General features: G+C 36.1%; 1 protein-coding gene across 1 annotated transcript in view; it reads left to right on the top strand.

Annotated features, from left to right (window-relative positions):
• Positions 1-15,665: 15,665 nt before the first annotated feature.
• Positions 15,666-22,704, top strand: part of LOC134804179 (proton-coupled amino acid transporter-like protein CG1139) — a 54,161-nt gene continuing 47,122 nt past the window's right edge. Inside the window, exon 1 of the mRNA XM_063777108.1 lies at positions 15,666-15,861. Coding sequence (XP_063633178.1) covers positions 15,793-15,861 — 69 coding nt within the window. The 5' untranslated portion in view covers positions 15,666-15,792. The remainder of the gene's footprint in view (positions 15,862-22,704) is intronic.

Here is a 22,704-nt window from a genome sequence, read left to right as displayed (position 1 = left end):
TGTGTGCTTTGGCCTCCTAGAAAAAGTTGCCAGTAATCAAAATAAAAACATTTTTCTACAGCAACATTGCACCCAACTAAGATTTAAATTTTCACGAATTGTTTACATTCTTCTTCTTCTTCCTCGCGTTATCCCGGCATTTTGCCACGGCCCATGGGAGCCTGGGGTCCGCACTAGTTTTTACGAAAGCGACTGCCATCTGACCTTCCAACCCAGAGGGGAAAACTAGGCCTTATTGGGATTAGTCCGGTTTCCTCACGATGTTTTCCTTCACCGAAAAGCGACTGGTAAATATCAAATGATATTTCGTACATAAGTTTCGAAAAACTCATTGGTACGAGCCGGGGTTTGAACCCGCGACCGCCAGATTGCAAGATTGATTTACATTATTAATCATAAAACGGAACTTAAAACACTTAAAACTTATTTACATGCGATTAAGTTTTATAATGAATATTTGCTTCCAACTGTCTTTATCAATGTTCATAAAATATATGGAGAGTAGGTACGTCTACCCACCATAATAAAAAAATATATTTGTCAATGACTCTGTCCAACTGCTGTGGTAAAAGTTCATAACGAAAATTTTATTTATTTAATCTTTAAATAATAAATACAACGTAGCGGTACTACCACTTAAGACTCTGTATAAGTCTGTACCTACATGGATTACAGCAATGCACATAGAAAATGTGCTAAATGCGGTGCAACGGCTGTTGAAGATACATATTTGAGTGAAATTCACAGCTTTAGTGGGTTCAGAAGGAACCGAGTCATAACGCACCTGGAAAGCGTATTAATTAACCGTGAAGAAATGTATGAATACAAGTTGGAAATCTGTGTAAAATGCCGTGTGTAAAGTGTAGTGTATCTGTGTGTGTAAAGTGTAATAGGTAGGCATGCCTAAAGTTATTTGTATTATACTGAAAACTTTGTGAATGCGCTTTATTAATGTCAATTTTTTTATTAAGTTGTCAGGTTTTCATTTTCAGTTTTTTCTATATGTAATACATTTTTAATAAATAAAATTATACATGTTATAAACATAAATATGCCTTTTATTTAAATCAATTGATAATACCACAAACAAGGCGTAATATTTGCATCTTTCATATATTACGTGATATGAAGATAACAAATATGTTTATCAACAGAATTACTACCTACCAATACCCGCCAGGCTAAACCGGTTGTCAACATGGTCTAATAAAACATGGTCTTCCATTCCCAGAGTGACACGGGCCTACCGTCACAATAACATTGCCACTTTATTTCAACATAACATGTTACATGGGTACATTATACCTATGGTTAATAAGTTAAAATATTTCTTTATAATTTTATAATTTTCATTTATATGTATTTTAGCTTAAATTTTACAATAACACGTCATTTTTAATTACTCGTTAGCAATATCTTCCGATTCACGAAAGAAATTTCAGACTTTCGGGTAATTCTGTTTATACTACTGGCAACACAGGATAGCGCTGTGCACATTTGACAATTCGGATCTAGATAACTTCATGCCCTGACCGTCATCCTTGTCGAACGCGTGTTAATTGTTATTTCCTTCTCGCTCAGTGTCAGCAGTCGCAGTGTTTTCCAAACTTTTCACGTCGTAAGCTTGGTAATTAATGTGTAACTGTGAATTAGTTTTTTAAACGTTTGTCTTGTATAGATAAATAAAGTTTAATTTAATACATTAGATTTGTTTTATTTTACTATGTTTCTACATGAATAACTTAAAATTAATGCCGTTAAAATAATTTTCACCGTTGGTTAAAATTCTCCCACATTTCAAAGTTTGAGAACCTGTAAACAGCATGATGACGTAGGCGCGTGTCAGTTAGGTCATACGCGAATCTCGGAATGGAGTACCAGGCGGAGTATATTATTATACCATGGGTTGTCAACTTTAGTTTTTGGTACACAACGACGGCGCCACTAGTATAAACATATAAACGGTTGGTAGACTGGTTTTATTTTTCATAAAATCGGTTTCGACTGGCAAATCATATTACTTTTAGGCAACCGGGTTTTTTTAACCTAACTAGACCCCGCTGAATCCGAATTTGCCGGTTGCTTGATCGAAATCTTGACCGGAAGTGAGATATTTGACATTAAAGGTCCCTTTTTTTAGTTTTTCGTAAATAACTCTTAAACGGAGACGCATAGCAAAAAATGTTCTACTACATAAGTAATCTGCATAAAATTGCCTACAAGAAAGATTCAGTACAATTTTTCGCTAGGATCAATATTCAAAGAGATATTAACGCGGGAAATTTAATTATAATCACTTCTAAGGTCCCTTTTTTTAGTTTTTCGTAAATAACTCATAAACGGTGGCCAATATCAAAAAATGTTGTTAAACGATAATAATCTACACAATATGTTGAACAAAAAAGATTCAGTACACTTTTCGCAGGGATCAATATTTAAAAAGATAATAAAGAGGGAAAGTTCTAGTATAATAAATTCTAAGTTTCCTTGTTTTTATTTTATTCGTTAATAATTTGAAAAGTATGACTCATAGCAAAAAAAAATCTTATACATAAATAATAAACATAAAATTTCCTACAAGAAACACGTAGAACACTTTTCGCTAGGATCAATATTTAAAAAGACAAAGCAGCGGGTAAGTTATAAATAATCAATTTTAAAGTCCCTGTTTAGTTTTTTGTAAATAACTCTTAAACGGTGTCCCATAGCAAAATAGGTTTTAAAGAATAAATTATCTTCATAAAATTTCCTCCAAAAAATATCTGGAACACTTTTCTCTAGGATCAATATTTAAAGCGATATTAAAGGAAGAATGTCAATTACAATCAGTTCACAGGTCACTTTTTTTTAGTTTTTCGTAAATAACTCCTAAACGGTGGCCCGTTGCAAAACAATATTTATACATAAATATTGAACATAGAATTGTCCACAAAAAAGGTTCTGTACACTTTTTCGCTACGATCAATATTTAATGAGGTATTAAAGGGGGTAAGTTAATTATTATACAATTTCCAGGTCCCTATTTTTAGTTATCCGCAAATGACTCGTAAATGGTGGCCCATAGCAAAATAGGTTCTTAATGACCTTATGAATAAAATATCTCGAGTTATCAACTTCTTCCCGCCGTGTACCGAAGGGTTATCTACACTTTTTCGCTAGTATCAATATTTAATGAGGTATTAAAGGGGGAAAGTTAATTATAATCAATTCTACACATTATTTAACTTTCCCGCTTTAATAGCATTTTTTATATCGATTATTTATTTACAAAAACATTAAGAACTTATTTTGCTATGAGCCTTATTTTACGAGTCATTTACGAAAACCTAAAAATAGGGACCTGGAAATTGATTACAATTAACTTACCCCCTTTAATACCTCTTTAAATATTGATCGTAGCGAAAAAGTGTACAGAACCTTTTTTGTGGACAATTTTATGTTTAATGTTTGTGTATAATATTGTTATGCAACGGGCCACCGTTTACGAGTTATTTACGAAAAACTAAAAAAAAGTGAAATGTGAACTGATTGTAATTAACTTTCTTCCTTTAATATCGCTTTAAATATTGGTCCTAGGGAAAAGTGTTCCAGATATTTTTGGAGGAAATTTTATGTAGATAATTTATTCTTAAAAACCTATTTTGCTATGGGACACCGTTTACGAGTTATTTACAAAAAACTAAACAGGGACTTTAAAATTGATTATTTATAACTTACCCGCTGCTTTGTCTTTTTAAATATTGATCCTAGCGAAAAGTGTTCTACATGTTTCCTGTAGGAAATTTTATGTTTATTATTTATGTATAAGATTTTTTTTTGCTTTGAGTCATACTTTTCAAATTATTAACGAATAAATAAAAACAAGGAAACTTAGAATTTATTATACTAGAACTTTCCCTCTTTATTATCTTTTTAAATATTGATCCCTGCGAAAAGTGTACTGTCTTTTTTTGTTCAAAATTTTGTGTAGATTATTATCGTTTAACAACATTTTTTGATATTGGCCACCGTTTATGAGTTATTCTCGAAAAACTAAAAAAAGGGACCTTAGAAGTGATTATAATTAAATTTCCCGCGTTAATATCTCTTTGAATATTGATCCTAGCGAAAAATTGTACTAAATTTTTCTTGTAGGCAATTTTATGCAGATTACTTATGTAGTAGATCATTTTTTGCTATGCGCCACCGTTTAAAGGTTATTTACGAAAAACTAAAAAAAGGGACCCGTTAATGTCAAATATCTCACTTCCGGTCAAGATTTCGATCGAGCAGCCGGCAAATTCGGATTCAGCGGGGTCTAATTAGGTTAAAAAACCCGGTTGCTAAAAAGTAATATGATTTGCCAGTCGAATCAAGAAGGAGAGCGAATTTGAATTTTTATGTCTAGTCTATGGGGACATTTTTTTGTATGGAGTTACCGTTCTTCTCCTAGTGAGTATTATATTCTTTGATAATTAATTTAAAATACATTCCGACGTTCTAACCCTTTACAGCGTTTGTGGGCAACGAGAGACTCATGGCAATAAATATAAAAAAAAATACATTGTGCCAATTTACCCACATACAAAAATAATGAAACAAAAACTACAAAATGTTAAGGCTGGTAATGGTAATACATGCAGGATAGGGTCATAAATGTCATAATACTCATAATCATAAGGCTAGTTATACATTACAGCTATTTAGGTAACACCATTCAACACTATGGTCTTGCTTGTTTCTTTATTATATAGACTACGGGATCCCAAGCTGGGGCCTATTTCTCGAACGATATTAGACTAATATTATTAGTCCACAAACTGTCAAATCGTATGGGTTGCCATGACAATACACCAATAATATTAGTCTAATATCGTTCAATGGGCCCCAGGTGTTAGACTTGTTAGAAAAAAGCCATCTTTCCTACTAATGTTTGGATATTTCTTAATCTCATTATCCTCACGCAATATTCTGAAATGCTTCGCTTCGTCTGCGCTCATATGAAACACAACATTCATAGTCCAGATTGTAGAGGAGTACACTCCTGCATTCTGTAGAGGGGTATTACATATTACAGGCCTCAGGAATTGTGACTTGAAATAGGTTTTATTAGAAGCAGAAGCACGTAGATGTGGCTGATCTTGTCAGTGACTCCTCTGGCAAAAGGTAAAACGGCAGGCCTGCGCTCAATTGTAGAGGTCTTCGTATGGGCCTTTGCTTGAATCGCGGTATCTTGAGCTCGTTTGCCTGAAGAATTATATGGGATATGATCCGTTCATATAGGTAGTTGTCTACATCTATAGTTTAGTTTATTTTACGACAATAGTAAAACGGTTGGTGCCCAACACAACGCTACAATTAGGGGTCATCCATTAATTACGTCACACGAATTTCTAGGTTTTTTTACCCCTCCCCCCCTCCTTGTCACACTTGGTCACATTTGGCAAACCCCTCCCCCCTGGTGTGACGTCACATTTCTTCAACGAAATCGGCAAATATTTATTTAATATTTTATCAATATATTTTTGACAAAAGAAATATTAATAATTTTATAACCCAAAACTGACTAAGAAATAAAATTAAACGAATAAAAACGATTATCGTTTCAAAAACTTGTTATTTAACTGTATAGTGAATAAAATAATTTACTTAAATAAATTTTCGGTTACTGATGAAGTTAAAGTGACGTCACAAAGTTTGTGACTCCCCCCTCCCCTTGTCACAACATGTCACATTTTCTTGACCCCCTCCGTCGTAAATGTGTGATGTAATTAATGGATGACCCCTTATCTGCTGGTTACGAGTACACGTTTTAAACTACACAAGTCAAGAAGAGGGTAAATGAGAAAAGTGGTAAATATGTAGAATGTAATTAGTTTGTTAGATGTCAACGATTGTGCTGTGCTGTAAGTAAAAATAGAATAGCAGCAAATACTTACGGCGAGTACAATAGCAAATTTCTTAACCCTCGCGTCAGTAAAAGATGGGCATCTTCCTGTTGATGACCTATATCCTGATTGTCACCTTGGTATCAATCTCAGTCGGTGGCAGCGGCGTCCCTTCTTGCTACACTTCAAATAGATACTAGAGGAACCTACTTATTGATCCCTCTCAAAGAATAGTGCTGTATAAGTTTGGTGGCTGGTCATAGTGTCATTCCGCTGATATATGTATATTTCACCTTCTTCCGTTACCTAGATTTCCTTAGGTAAGCTTAATTATTATTTTTAATTACCTACGCAATGATTAGGTATTTCTTTTCTTTTACCAGTTAATTTGTAGGTACTTATACATTATAAATACCTACACAACTATGTACCTAGGTTGATACATACTTTTTGGCCTGTATGTACAAAAATTAACGACAATATCACGACTACCCATACCATCGCTAATATATGTGTGTCATATAAAACCTGAAGTCAATTTAACCAACGTAGAGTCTTACTGTTAGCGATAATTAATAATTAACGTTCATCCAAAAATTTCATAGAAATGTAGATGATCTCACCCAATTCACGAAAACAAATCGACTGATAAATCATTCATCGAAATATACTGCAATATTGTACTGTTACTGTTCTACTGTTTGTTGAAATGTTTGTTTGTAAAACATTTACAACACGTATGAGCTCATACACATTTATTGGAATTATTAATATATTAGTATTATACGCATTCCCATCCGCCGACAGTGGGCCTTCTGTCATCCCGTTGGCCTGTTGGCCTCTGTGACGAGCGATTCGTTTGCAACCGGTTGATACTGGCCGCGAGTTATTTTCAGAGCTTCCTTAACTAACGCGCCGACGAATACCGGCAGGTGTTGCAATCGACACTCTTCATCTGAAGTTTTCGGGGCAGCACATTCATTAAGGCTCGCTCGAAAATTACTGATATGGACTTATACCTACGTATAAGAGATGGGCCGAATGTTCGGCAATTATTCGGTATTCGGCATATTTTTCAATGTATGTATTCGACCGAATAGTTCGGTTCGAACTGCCGCATATTTACCAGATAAACCATTTTTTTTATTGGCGTCCGCTAGTTTGCGCGGGTGCACTTCGCGATCAGTTGAATTCCGATCGCTCAATTTCGGCACTCGAAAATCAGTGGAAAACAGAAAAATGATAATTTTTGAAATACTAGCGATCGAAATTAGGAATCGAGTGGTATTGACCACTCGTTTTCAATTCTATTAGTAGAATTTAAATGTCTAGTAGTGGAGATATTATTGAACGAAATACACGAAATCGAGCGGTCGAAATTCGAAAATCGGGCCCCAGGTACGAGACGTTTCCGTTTCTTTTCATAAACATTCCCGGTCGGACGGGAGGGGAAGGGTCAAAACACATTATGAGTGCAGACCGCGGATCTGAATGAACTTATTTTCAGCGTTTTAGGCAGTTTTAGACCACCCGAATATTCGGTTCGGTATGAGCTGAACCGAATATTCGGCCCATCTCTAATACGTAATCTTCTTCCTCGCGTTATCCCGGCATTTTGCCACGGCTCATGGGAGCCTGGGGTCCGCTTGACAACTAATCCCAAGAATTGACGTAGGCACTAGTTTTTACGAAAGCGACTACCATCTGACCTTCCAACCCAGAGGGAAACTAGGCCTTATTGAGATTAGTCCGGTTTCCTCACGATGTTTTCCTTCACCGAAAAGCAACTGGTAAATATCAAATGATTTTTCGTACATAAGTTCCGCAAAACTTTTTGGTACGAGCCGGGGTTTGAACCCGCCACCTCCGGATTGAAAGTCGCACGCTCTTACCGCTGGGCCACCAGCGCTTCTACTGCATCGTATTGTGAAAAACTGATTACTTACCTAATTATATCGGTACCTAACTGAGTAATAAACTTGTTACGTCGATGGATTTTACTAAATATTCTGAACATTCCTTAGCCAATAATCCTTCAATACAAACACCATAAAAACCCTAAGTAAAATTGGATTGGATTTTCCCTAGTAGGTATGTATAAGTCCTACCTATTAAATACTTATCCATGACATTAATGACAGTCAAGATATTAACCAGGGAGGTCGTTAGACCTTAGACCTCGAATACCTATTGTGTAACAAATATGCACTCCTGTCATCAAATCATTGCCCTTTATCACTCGGGGTCGGCGCAGCATGTCTTTTTCCTCCATACCTCTCTATCGTTGATCATCTCATCATTTACCTGCTTTCTTTTCATATCATCTCTCACACAATAAAGTTAGACCAGGATACGACTGCAGCGATTTTGGTAGCCCAGACTGTGCAAGTGTTATTTTAAATGTCAACTTCTATGAAATTATGACGTTTAAATAACACTTGCAATGTCTGTGCTGTCAAAATCGTTGCAGCGAGTTAATCTTGGTGTAACTCTGCATAGACACTCCCGTAAAAAAAAGGCAAAATCGGGTTGTCCTACGGATACCTATTATGTTTCGTCTTTGGAACCTAAAATTTATTCGATTAAGTATATGTTGAAACTTCGTGGCACGATGAGTACCTACTAATTATAGTCACGCGATGCTAATTGTTCTAAGACGCCTTTTTACCAACTTTACCTACTTGAAGGAGGAGGTTCTCAATTCGTCGGGATTTCGGCCTAGTTTTCGTAGACAGCTGGACCAATATGGAAAATACTTTTTAGGGTTCCGTACCCAAAAGGTAAAACGGCACCCTATTACTAAGACTTCGCTGTCCGTCCGTCCGTCCGTCCGTCCGTCCGTCCGTCCGTCTGTCACCAGGCTGTATCTCACGAACCGTGATAGCTAGACAGTTGAAATTTTCACAGATGATGTATTTCTGTTGCCGCTATAACAACAAATACTAAAAACAGAATAAAATAAAGATTTAAATGGGGCTCCCATACAACAAACGTGATTTTTGACCAAAGTTAAGCAACGTCGGGAGTGGTCAGTACTTGGATGGGTGACCGTTTTTTTTTTGTTTTTTTAGGGTTCCGTACCCAAAGGGTAAAACGGGACCCTATTACTAAGACTTCGCTGTCCGTCCGTCTGTCACCAGGCTGTATCTCACGAAGCGTGATAGCTAGACAGTTGAAATTTTTACAGATGATGTATTTCTGTTGCCGCTATAACAACAAATACTAAAAACAGAATAAAATAAAGATTTAAGTGGGGCTCCCATACAACGAACGTGATTTTTGACCGAAGTTAAGCAACGTCGAGCGGGGTCAGTACTTGGATGGGCGACTCGCACTTGCCCGGTTTTTAAAGAATATTCTTTCCAATTAGTCCAACTGTTAATATGTTAAGATTATGATGATGATATAGAAACGAGAAAACCCTTAAAATATTATAGGTGCATTTGCTTTAGAGAAGTCCATTAAATGTCCATTTTCCTCGAATGTCATGTCCATTTGCTCGAAGGTCCAATTCCCGGAATGTCCATTTGCTCAAACGTCCAATTCTCGGAATGTCCATTTGCTCGAAGGTCCAATTCCCGGAATGTCCATTTGCTCGAAGGTCCAATTCCTTAAATGTCCATTTTCTTCGAATGTCTAATTCCCGAATGTCCGTTTATCGAATGTCCAATTCCCTGAATGTCCATATCACCATGGAAATAGATCTACGGCTACAACAACGGGTACTGGGTTTCACGGAGTCGGATCGGACGTAGACGTAGGACGGAAACTGCTCTAACGGTACCGTTTCAAAAATATACCTAGTATTGAATGTTATTCATTTGTGTACCATTACCAACGGATACCTTTTTAGTTGATACCTTTATTTTACTTACTTCACGGTCTTATGCGTTCATGGAAATGTACATTTACCACTCATTTAACTTACTTTTTAACCGACTTCAATTTCATAGAAGGAGGAGGTTCTGTATTCGGTTCTGGCTATTTTTTTTTCTATGTACGTTCACCGATTACTCCGACATGCGTAGTCCGATTTGAGTAATTATTTTTTTGTTTGAAAGGAGCTACCTCCGAGTTGGTCTCATTTTAATTTGGTTCTGTTCTGATGATGGCATCCATGAGGAATTGAGGGAACTCTTCAATTTTTAAAGGCACATGCATAGTGTTTTGGGCGTTTTCTTAAGCAACTCGAGCATTTTCTCCCGAAAACCACCAATTTGATGAAGTAGACCTGATGATGATGATTATTTTGATGATAATGATGATGATTTCTTTAAATGTTACAAGTATGTTCAGTGATTAGGTACCTGTGATCCGATTTGAGTAATTCTTTTTTTGTTTGGAAGAAGTTACCTCCAAGGTGTTTCCGTATTATTTTTGGTTCTGGTCTGATGATGGAATCCATGAGGAATGGAGGGAACTCCTCAATTTTTAAAGGCACGTGTTAAGTGATTTCGGGGTTTTCTAAAGTAACTCGAGCATTTGCTTCCGAAAACCACCAATTTGATGTACTGCAACTGTAGCCTTACCACGAGTTTGACATTGACATATTCGCTAACGTCTTATGCATCTAAATGTAACTTTTTATGCATCTCGCTCACACTAAGGTTAGTACGAGCGAGGTGCATAGGAAGTAAGTTACACACATGCTAGCGAATATATCAATGTCAAACTCGTGGTAAGCTGGTAAGGCTACTGATCGGGGGTTAGGGTTAGGAGTTAAGGGGTCAGGGATTAAGGGGTCGGGGAATGGCGGTTGAAGGGTTGCTGGTTCAGGATCGAGGGGTTCCTGGATCAGGGGTTGATGTGCTGTGAGGTTGAGTGATCGGGGGGCTGAGGGATTGGGTCAGTGGCGGGGCGGGCGGATGGATTTAGTTGACAGGAATTATAATTTCCCAGACGGACTCGAGAAAATTCCTGATTACATATTTACTAAAGTAATAGGTACACGAATTTAGTGTTAAACATGATCTTGTTTTTCATTCATGCGTCGCGCTCTTAACAATGCGTTAAAACTAAAAATGGTAAAATAAAAACTTTTTATAAAAAAAATGAAACCGACTTCAAAAAGGATGAAATAAAATATTATCCTTTTTATGTCTATGCGTTACCAACTGATATGTTTGAAGTCGGTGCCAAGCCAAATTTTGAAGCATACCATGACTTTGGTGCAATTCGATAAGGATTTACATACGTTGGATTGCCTTACACGACGACAATGAACGTACTTTCTGTAAGTACAGTCGACGTTAAAAAATAAATTTTAAAAATTTAAAATAAACCCCTTATAAACCGCAAATATTTTCATATCAGTTTGAGCCATGCCACAAAATAATGCGACAGTAAGCTGCCCGGGCAGCTTCCGATGGGCCCCACTTTTTTGGGCTGATTGTGTATCCTGTTCTCTTATTCTATATCAATGCTTTGAAAAAATGCAACTACTTATTATCAAAATTCAGAAAATAAAGATAAAAGCCATGTTTTATTTTCGTAAAAATATTTTATTTCTTAATTTTCTACAATTTCGTAAATAAACGGTTTTTAGTGTCACCTGAATAGTAGGCCAACAATATGTGGCGAATTTCGTAGGCACACGGACTATTTGTTACTCTACTAGACGTCCAGCCAGGTTCTGATGTTTCATCACAGACGAAACGGTCAATTGGGTCATTAGACATACAAAGATTGGACGTACAGGGAATCAGATATTAGACATTCCGGTAATTGGACGTACGAGGAGGAGGCATTCAAGGAATTGGACATACGGGGATTGGACGTTCAGGTAATTAGACATACAGGGATCGGACGTTCAGGTAATTAGACATACGGGGATTGGTCGTTCAGGTAATTAGACATACGGGGATTGGTCGTTCAAGGAATTGGACGCACTGGGCATTTGGAAAAATGGACATTCGAGGCCAGAACCTCTCATTTGTGGTAACTCAATCATTTGCTTTATGCAGACTATTTGCGGATTTATTTTTATTTATTAGAGATAAATCACAATTACATAATATTTTGATCCAAAAGCATCGTTAAACCATAATGGTTTGTCTCGATACTCCATTCCGCAGTACTTAAATACTTAAATATACAATAGACACTTAAAACACATCTAATTCGTAAACAGCATAATGAATACATATGTGCTTTTTTGTTCGCATTAATCGTGTCTATGACAATACAAGTACAATACAAATACAAGAAACAAGCTAACTAGATTATTCGCGATCATTATTTCAATTTTATCAATGTGGCCCGAATTACTAAATGTAGTCCAATAGTAACATAAAAAAACCGGCCAAGTGCGAGTCGGACTCGCGCACGAAGTGTTCCGTACCATTACGCAAAAAAAATTACCTACGCCACGCCCGACATACAGTTTTCAACTTGCCAGCAATCCTGAAATATAAATGACAATCGAAGACACACACATCTGTTTTCATTTCGTCTCCTCAATGTATTAAAATAATTCCTTTTGTCATGGGTAGGTCCTTTAGATCGCCACTGTAACCTAGTTAGCATTTATTAGCTATACGAACTTTAGTAATTACCTAAAAGGGATATTAATTTATTCTTTCGTCAGCCACTTTTTGTTATCTTGTTGCAAAGAGAGCCGAGTCCCTTTATTCTCATTTCCTATCGGTGTATTCTCATTTGCCCCCGCCTCATGTATGGCAGCGGTCACGTGGGCCGGGTGCCTACAAATGGGAATACATACTTACACCCTTTTGTCAGAAAGTTTTCGGCGACCAGATAGATGTTAAAAACCTAATATTTACTTGACATTTCTTACAATAGAAAAGAACATGCTCAGTGTAAGGTTCCATAGTTGCCCGCTCGTAGCAAACAGTAGGACATGATACCATATGGTAAAAGATAGTATTTTCACAGTACTTACCCTACGTCCTTTTCCTAAGAAGAGGGATGACTTTTTGCTAAGCTCAAAAACGACTTAGCATACCATATTTAAAATCCCTAGTCTTCATTAAGTTTTACTTTGATGTTTTTTAATCATATTATTTTTACCCACGGATCAAAGTTACAGCGAATAAAAACTTTTTACAAAAAAAATTAAACCGACTTCAAAAAGGATGAAATAAAATATTATCCTTTTTTATGTCTATGCGTTACCAAGTGATATGTTTGAAGTCGGTGCCAAGCCAAATTTTGAAGCATACCATGACTTTGGTGAGATTCGATAAGGATTTACCTACGTTGGATTGCCTTACACGACGACAATGAACGTACTTTCTGTAGGTACAGTCGACGTTAAAAATATGTTTACACTTTTCGCCTTATTACAAAGGAGTAAGGTGCAAAAGTGTAAACATACCATTGACGTCGACTGGAGCTAAGAACACACCTCAGAACACACGATCAAACCTTCTTGGCGCAGTCCGTACCATGTTTGTCGGCACATTAGTGTAAATATATATATATGCATTTTTTTGCGTCGGATTTTTTAAAGAGCATTTCTTACTAATGCTCGAACATTCTATAGCACGCAAGTGTTGGATTGGGACTGAGTTATTTCCCGTCCCCTATCCAAAGGAAGTCACATTTCAAATTATAAAACAATTCAAGGAATTTACCTTCTTGCCAAATTTCACCTAAAGCGGTTCAGTTGTTTAGCCATGAAAAGGCGATAAAGAGCCAGACAGAATTCCTTACACATTTATAATAGTTATTAGTACAGTTCTAATGGGATTTATAGCCATAAAACTGATTATTTTTGACTGGTATTGTTACTACTTGGCTTGGCACCGACTTCAAACATATCACTTGGTAACGCATAGACATAAAAAAGGATAATATTTTATTTCATCCTTTTTGAAGTCGGTTTAATTTTTTTTGTAAAAAGTTTTTATTTTACCATTTTTAGTTTTAACGCATTTTTAAGAGCGCGACGCATGAATGAAAAACATGATCATGTTTAACACTAAATTCGTGTACCTATTACTTTAGTATATAATTATGTAATCAGGAATTTTCTCGAGTCCGTCTGGGAAATTATAATTCCTGTCAACTAAATCCATCTGCCCGCCCCGCCACTGACCCAATCCCTCAGCCCCCCGATCACTCAACCTCACAGCAAATCAACCCCTGATCCAGGAACCCCACGATCCTGAACCAGCAACCCTTCAACCGCCATTCCCCGACCCCTTAATCCCTGACCCCTTAACTCCTAATAACCCTAACCCCCGATCAGTAGCCTTACCAGCTTACCACGAGTTTGACATTGATATATATATTCGCTAGCATGTGTGTAACTTACTTCCTATGCATCTCGCTCGTACTAACCTTAGTGTGAGCGAGATGCATAAAAAGTTACATTTAGATACATAAGACGTTAGCAAATATGTCAATGTTAAACTCGTGGTAAGGCTACAGTTGCAGTACATCAATTTGGTGGTATTCGGAAGCAAATGCTCGAGTTACTTTAGAAAACCCCGAAATCACTTAACACGTGCCTTTAAAAATTGAGGAGTTCCCTCAATTCCTCATGGATTCCATCATCAGACCAGAACCAAAAATAATACGGAAACACCTTGGAGGTAACTTCTTCAAAACAAAAAAAGAATTACTCAAATCGGATCACAGGTGCCGGAGTAATCGCTGAACATACTTACATTTAAAAAAAATCATCATCATTATCATCAAAATAATCATCATCATCAGGTTTACTCCATCAAATTGGTGGTTTTCGGGAGAAAATGCTCGAGTTGCTTAAGAAAACGCCCAAAACACTATGCATGTGCCTTGAAAAATTGAGGAGTTCCCTCAATTCCTCATGGATCCCATCATCAGAACAGAACCAAATTAAAATGGGACCCACTCGGAGGTAGCTCCTTTCAAACAAAAAAAGAATTACTGAAATCGAACTACGGATGTCGGAGTAATAGGTGAATGAATAGAAAAAAAAAAAAAAAAATAGCCACAACCGAATACAGAACCTCCTCCTTCTATGAAATTGAAGTCGGTTAAAAATAGGTGTTTCATCCCCACGGAAAGTAGATACCTACCCTAGATGCAAGAAAAGCTGGATGGTTTTAAAACACCTTTCCAATTTTACATATTTCCGGCAGACGGTAACTCGCTTTCATGAGGTGGACCCCGACAAAAAACGATGTCTAAGATGGCTTAAGGGCAACGTCGATGCTGACCGAGGGCGGTAGAGAGGTTTCACTTCCGTTTTCCCGTGCTAGCTGGTAGAATATACTTTAAGCGCTGATTTAAAATGTTATTTGGATTAGGATTGTAATGTTGACGGCCGGTCTGGCCTAGTGGGTGCTGGGACTACTGGGTGTGGGTAGTGACCCTGCCTATGAAGCCGATGATCCTGGGTTCGAATCTCGGTAAGGGCATTTATTTGTGTGATGAGCTCAGATATTAGACCCTGAGTTCATGGGTTTTTTTTATGTATTTAAGTATTTGCATATTAGGTATTATATTCATTGTTTGATTACCCACATCACAGGCCTTCTTGAGCTTACTGTGGGGCTTAGTAAATTTGTGTATTGTCCTATAATATTTATTTATTTTTTACACGTAACACAAAGGTTAATTTTTCTCGCAGCGATGAAATGAAAATATTCCTCTTTTGTTCAGTATCATGAACGTTTAAAAAAATTCAGTGTAAGAAAGTAAGTGTAAGTACCTGCGACAATAAAAACGTTACCGTTTTCGTAACTATGTATATGGAAACTAATGTAGGCTTATAAAAGGGTGCAGGCTGCGAAAAGGTGCGTATGTGACGTCACATGCGCTCACGACGTTATAAGCTTGTACGGACGCAGCCGCGCGGCCATTCTCATTCGCTAAACAGCGCGCAAGACGCGCGCCTCGCGTCGCCTGGACCACGATACTAGTGCATGACCGCGAACTTTGATTATACTGTGTACAAACTGCTTTAGTGACCAAAATGCCGAAGAATATATTAGGGGAGATGGGCTCCCAAGTGGGCCTTACTCCAGCACGCCAGAATAAAAAGGTAAGAGGCAAATAAAAAAGGTTATGTTTATTTACCAAAATATATTAAGCATTAGGGTAGGAAGATGGCATAGGCCATGTAATTTATTACTTCGAGTCGTCTTAAAGTCGCGTACGTAGAATGTTACGTTTTGTAAATGGCACAGATATTTTCAGAGTTAGGTGATCGGCAAAATAAACTTTGTGCGGAATGAATGGCTAGCTAGACGCTCACGGTCAGCCCGAAATAGCCACTACCCGCACAGCCATGCCGAGAGCAATGTCAATATCGCACACATTTCATTTATTAATTAAATATGAACTATCTAGAAAATATACTTTAATAATTTTATTTGTCATCAACTAATTTTTTTTTAAGTGTCTCGTTGGTACAAATTATTAAAGCTTCGTCTGAAGAAAAGTTCAATTGCAAAACATGCAGCATACTTAATTAGTACGATAGTAAAATTACGTATTTCCTGAAACCGCATTTGAATTTCATGAACTTTTGAAATTATACATATTAAAAAGTAAATAATTGTGTCCCCTTATTATGATAAATACATAGAAAAAATCGATTTTGTTTCGGCAGCAGCGAAATCGATTTTCTTGAGACGAATTGCGGCTGTAATCGCTCCTAGTGTGTACCTACTGTTTGAGTTTGGAAAGCAGCCAATTTTTCTATATATTTGTGAAACAAAATGTTAGTGTTACTTAATATCTTTTCCCGTAGTGTGTATTTCATGTAGTAGAAAACTGCGTGAAACTTGGCTAATTATGCGGAACAATCTTAAAACCAAGCATACATAAATATTGTTAATGTGCCTACCTACAATGAATTCGAAGCAACACAAGATCTCGTGGAATGCCAACATTTTTCCCTAATCTAACCGGTAGTTCATTTGATGCACCGATTTACTTTGTTACCTAGGTAATTAAGGTAAGTAGTAAGGTAAGTAGGTAATTAATTACTTAAGTAATTACTAATTACTTAAGTATTGATAGTGATTTTTATTATAACATTATAGCACAAGCCTATGTGGACCAATTGTGTATTTAGATATACCGAATTCGTATAGAATAGGATAGATTCTGCCACTTCTACAAGTAGGCATCTAAAATCCGTATTTATTAAATTACTTTAACGTTTTAACATCAGTTTCATTAATATAACGGTATAAGGGTTCAATTAAAGTGCCCATTTTCATAGGTTTATATTTTTTGCAATAAATATACCTAGCTACCTACTATTTCTCACACTTATACACACATTTATTTATAACTAATTAAAAGCTACACATGCTTGGTAACTAACACATTCGTAGACAACAAGTTTAGAATTTACTTATATTCTTGTATGTTATCACTGTTATCAGGTACTAGTTAACTAGCTAGTTAGCTACACATGAATCGGCTCTAGTAATTACTTATATACTCCTAGTAACATAAATGCCATTAGGTATCTACTCTATGGGGCTTGTATCTACTCTTCAAATATATTTAATCATGTCATGGACGACGACCACTACACACATTATAAATTACGAACACTTTTTAAAACTCAGTGGGCTTCTTAATGATACTCGTATGCTAAGCACTTAATTATCATATTTATATGCATACTAACTATGTAGGTATAACTTCGCACAAAAGTGAAGGTACATACCTACTATACCTAGGTATGTATTGGATATTGATGTAGAAAGGCAAAGATAGGCAGGTTTAACTTATATTACCTACATATACCCTTATTTAAAAGTTTTTTGTCTTTAGGTTATTTATTTATTTATAAGTACTTTATTGCACAAATGGTGGACTTAATGCCTTAAGGCCTTCTCTGCCCGTCAACCACTGGACTAAAAAGAGACGATTGTTAGGTGCAGTGCACGCTTTGTAATTTAAAATGGTTAACCGATTATTAACCGAAATAGGTACTAGGTAGGTAATTAATATATTATAATGAAATCATAAACTTAAACATATCCCTTGTATGTTTAATATATACATATACATGTGTATAACCTTTTTTAATTCAAATAGATAGCGGAGTCTGTGGTTTAAGGCCAAACCACATAACATATATATCATATGCGTAATGTAGCATCTCTCCGGCTCCCTGATAGTACTTACATCGCTTGCGTTGCGTGCCCTAAGCATTTGTTAAGACAAAGACATATGTAACTTCGTATAAGATGAATAAAGTCTAAGGAAAAAACGTGCCTCGGAAATCAAGAAATCTCGGATAGATGGCGCACACACCTTTGGCCTATGCTCGGCTAGATGGCGCGACGACACCGTCTCATATTTAACAATTTTAACACATAGATATCAGTGAATGAACATGGGTCAAAATGATATGAAAATAATAAAATCATTTATCCATGTACATACATTTTTTTGATAATTTTATACGTTTTCATTTTGAGTTTTAGTCGTGTGTCGATAGATGGCAGTAAATTTACTGTGACTACAAAATTTACCATGACAGGACCCCTCTATTGGTTAAGAGTACATACCTAAGGCATGTGATGTACTAGGAGCCGTGCTACATTACGCATGCTGTGTGTGGTACCTGTATTTATGTGCAGTTGTTATGGTATCTAGGGCATAGCTACACTGGTTCGCCTAAGCGGTGTTCATGCCAGTGCTAGACAGCAGTAGGAACACACGACACGGCACGGTCAGACACATATCTGAAAGCTACTAGAACTGCCAATTAGCGGGCAGGTATTGCATCAACCAGCGCGTGGAGCGGAGGCGCTAACACGCGCACACTCAGATTCGCTAACTACCACATCACACATCACACCGAGCCGAGCAGGCCAATCACGGTGAATCAATCATGGTTTTCACGTGTTGTTTATTCCCTAACATGTACCTATGTAAAATAAATACCAAACTACAACTACAAACACTACAACTAATTACGAATTTTAAAACAGCGCTACATACCTAGTTTATTTTGTTAGTTAGTAATCATTAAAATACATATATACCTACCTTAATTTACATCATTCTAAAATAGTAAATAAACTCATATTCAAATAAAACTAATATTTCAAGTTTTTGTTACTGATGCTTTGATGTCGATAGTTATAACTTTTGGACACAAATGTGAGAAAAAGAACTACTTAAGGTGCCGTATGTTCAGAGAACAGAGATTTAGAAAAATCTTGTGGCCTTTTCTAGTAATTGCACGCTCGATAAAAAAAATACGAACATAGGTCTAAAACGCACCTTAAAAGTTTGAAACATTTTTTGCACATATGCTAATAATATGAAATTTGTTTTTAATTAAAAATGGACATTATTTAAATATTTGATCGAAGTCATCGATTACTTTATTTTTGTTGATTTAAAAAAATTCAATGCAAAAACATTATATATTGCGGTCCCGGGCACCCTTCAGCCATCGCTTACGCTCAGTGAGAGTGAGAGAAAAACCTGAACCTACAGGGCCTTAACCTCGACTGCAGTCCAAAGAAGAGAAGATACATAGGTGTTTATTATTAAATGGTACTTGGGTGCTTTACAATCTAAATTAGCTTTAAATATCGTATTGAGTATTAAGTATGACGACCACAAGTACGCTATATCTTAAGCCTAGATTTATTGCACCACATTCCAGTTAAGTACCTACTTATCACTTAGCTAATCAATATGGAACATTTCGAGATGTTGCTTCATTAGTGTTTAATCTCGACTACGTTTGGCCCTGAACGAGTCAGCCTTGCAGTTCTTTAACAAAATGTTAAGTACCTACTTAACATCAACGCTATGAGGTGTAATCAGAAACATAACCCGACATCCGCCGTTGCGCAGTCGGGTGGGTACGTGCCTGCATACCTAATAAAAGGCCTATTATGTATCTATGTATTTGATTTTTCAGTGTCATTAACTACAGTGAAACCTGGTTAAGTGGGACCTGGATAAGTGAGAAACCTCTATAGCTGGGACTCATGGTGCGGTCCCGACACTTTAGCACTGAACTACCTCTGTTAGTGAGATAAAACGAACCTCTATAACTGGGATTAGTTGTTGTGATTTTATAGTCACATTTACCTCTATAATTGAGACAGAGAGTGTATTTTACCTCGTTTACTGAGACTATATTAATAAGATTACATTTTCCTAATTGTTTTTTAGAATTTTATAGGAATTGACCTCTGTATCGGAGATAACGTCAATCTATGACCTCTCTAACTTGGACTTTATTGATCAATTTCCGTATTCTTACTAACTTTAGGCAATCCACAAATTCCGAATTTGCTTAATTGTGTCTAAACGACTTCAAGTTTGATTTAGTTACTTTATGATGTAGTTAAAACTATCGAAACGAAAGCTGAAATCTTGATAAGTAACACGAATAAACAAATTTTCATTTAATAAATTTCTAAGACGCAATGAAGTCCATATCAAATTTAATTTAATTTTAAAATATCTATCCTTTGGAGAATCATTCAAAATAAATTCAAATAAATATTTAAATAGAATTAATAAAATATTTAGGGACATGGATTATTTTACCTTATTTATTTTTAAACATAATTACGAAATACCATATTAACCACCTCTATAACTGAAATATACTCTATTCTCACCTCTATTAATGGAACCCTCTATAAATGAGACAGAAATTTATTTGTACCTGGCTAACTGAGAGCCTGGATAAGTGGAATACCTCTTTAAGTGAGACAAATCTGCTCGTCCCTCGAAGTCTCACTTATCCAGGTTTTATAAGGATTTGGAGCCAGATTTTATTTTAATCTGCCCATTCATAATATGCAATACTTAGTCCATATTTTTTCCTCGCGATTGTCATCATAAGCATAAAGTCATCCAATGATTTTAAATTGAAACAGGTTTTTTAAGTACCTACTATTGTTTTTATTTTTTCAATATTTGGCCAGTCATTGAGAAAAACACACGAAATCTATTCTACCAACTGGGTACCAACTAAATACAAAGCGGCGTTGTTATTTAAAAAGGGCGATATGGCCAAAATCTTTAATTAGAGTCAAAAAGAACCCCACAAAGAAGAAGGAGAGGTATTTGTACTACTTTTGTAGCCCATAAAAGAGATAAAATTTGAAGCAAAATCAAGGTTTATTACATTTATAATTTTATACCTACGTTAAAAGTTGGTACCTACTTACGCTACCTATTTTTTAAATGTTTGGCGCGAGGCAAGATTGAAGAAGACCGCTATTACGCTAAAAAATATCTTATAAAAATTTTTAGACTTATATTATTGTATCTTCAACAAAATTTTCATTGTTTTATCTAAAAGAAATATTTGGTTTATTATTACCCCCATGGTTGATCTCTCAACTCTCTCAAGACTTGGTGACATGTTTAAAAAGTCTATTAACTTCCTTGGGAATCGCGGCTATTATGCCAGCGAGGAATTACTTAGGTAAGTACTCGATACTCGTAAAGCACCTAGATTTAATGGCAATGCGAAATGTTGTTTGTGCTGTGCATTATTTAGCGAATTTTAACTAGCAAGGCGAACACAAAGTTATTATTCACAAAGAAAATTGATTAATCATTTTGAGGTAGTTATAGGTACACGGTACACTGTAATGTTGTTGACCGCATATCATTGCAATTATAAGTACCTAGAGCGTATTAAAAAAAAATTATAAAGTCGAATAAGTAACTTACTCAAAATTTTATTTGTGCAGATGCTAGTGTAGATATTTATTGCATTGGTCACAACTGTTTAAAAATGTTTGGTTTGGGTAGGTTACATTTTTCATCGTTCAACCCAAAAACCAATATAGTACCCCGGCCGCACAGGCTTAATATGTGAAGTCTATAAGTTTTAATTTGTCTCTTCAAAACTTCAGAACTTGTGTCTGAAACATTTGGTAAAAAGTAAAAGATTTTATCTAAACCTTTGGGAAACGTTTACATAATTCAACAGTAGTTAATCATATGCTAACGAATGAATAAATGAAACCTAACTGGATTAAACATTAGTTTTGACTCATCTATTTATTTGTTAGACAAGCCGAGCGTGCGTGTTTGATTTTGCCCCAACGATTGTAGGTATGTAGGTACGTATCTATTTAACATTATTAAAAACAAAAACAGTTTGATCAACAAAGCGCAGCAGTTTCCTTCCCGATTCTGTCGCTTGCAATATTGGCCTTGATCTTGGTTAAATGGCGCCGGCTGCAGCGCAGCTACTTGCATGACTTACTTGCGGAACTGGTCCTGATGCTCGATTAACACAAATGTGTGCCGCTGAAACCCTCGACATTGGCACACGGAAACGCGGGAGAAGGGTGGTTAATCTTTATGCCATTTAAGTCACGCGTTAGTAGGTAGGTAACTACACACCTAGCCAATACCTAAAAAGAATGCTACATTACTTTTAAAACGCTTATTATTTCGTGAAACATATATTCCAAGATAGTTTATCTTAATTTGCTAAAAAAATATAAAATTAATATTAGGCAGAAACACAAAAATTTTCATAGCTCTAAAATAATGTACCTAACTCACCTAACCTACCTACCCAATATGCCTGATGTCTACTAATCGCACTAAATTATCAATCGCATTTAGAATATCTACGTTTAAGTTACTAAATGCGATTATATAACTGTCAGTATTGAACTAATTGTTTTATAAAACGACGTATCAATAGCTACTGCAGTGGTTTGCCTCGAATGTGCTAATGATGTGTTGAAACCAGATTGGAAACGTATTAGTTTCACGCACTCGCGCGATCTTGCTAATATGTTGAAAAAAACAGCATGCTAATATGTTGAAAAAAACAGACTATCAAAATGCTAAAAAACACTATACATATAAAAACGCAGGAAATATTAAAACGCAGGTAAGGGGTTGTGCA

The sequence above is a fragment of the Cydia splendana genome, chromosome Z (genome assembly GCF_910591565.1).
Source record: "Cydia splendana chromosome Z, ilCydSple1.2, whole genome shotgun sequence".
NCBI lineage: Eukaryota > Metazoa > Arthropoda > Insecta > Lepidoptera > Tortricidae > Cydia > Cydia splendana.
The sequence above is the reverse complement of the archived record's forward strand: the minus strand, read 5'-3'. Positions and strand labels throughout refer to the sequence as shown.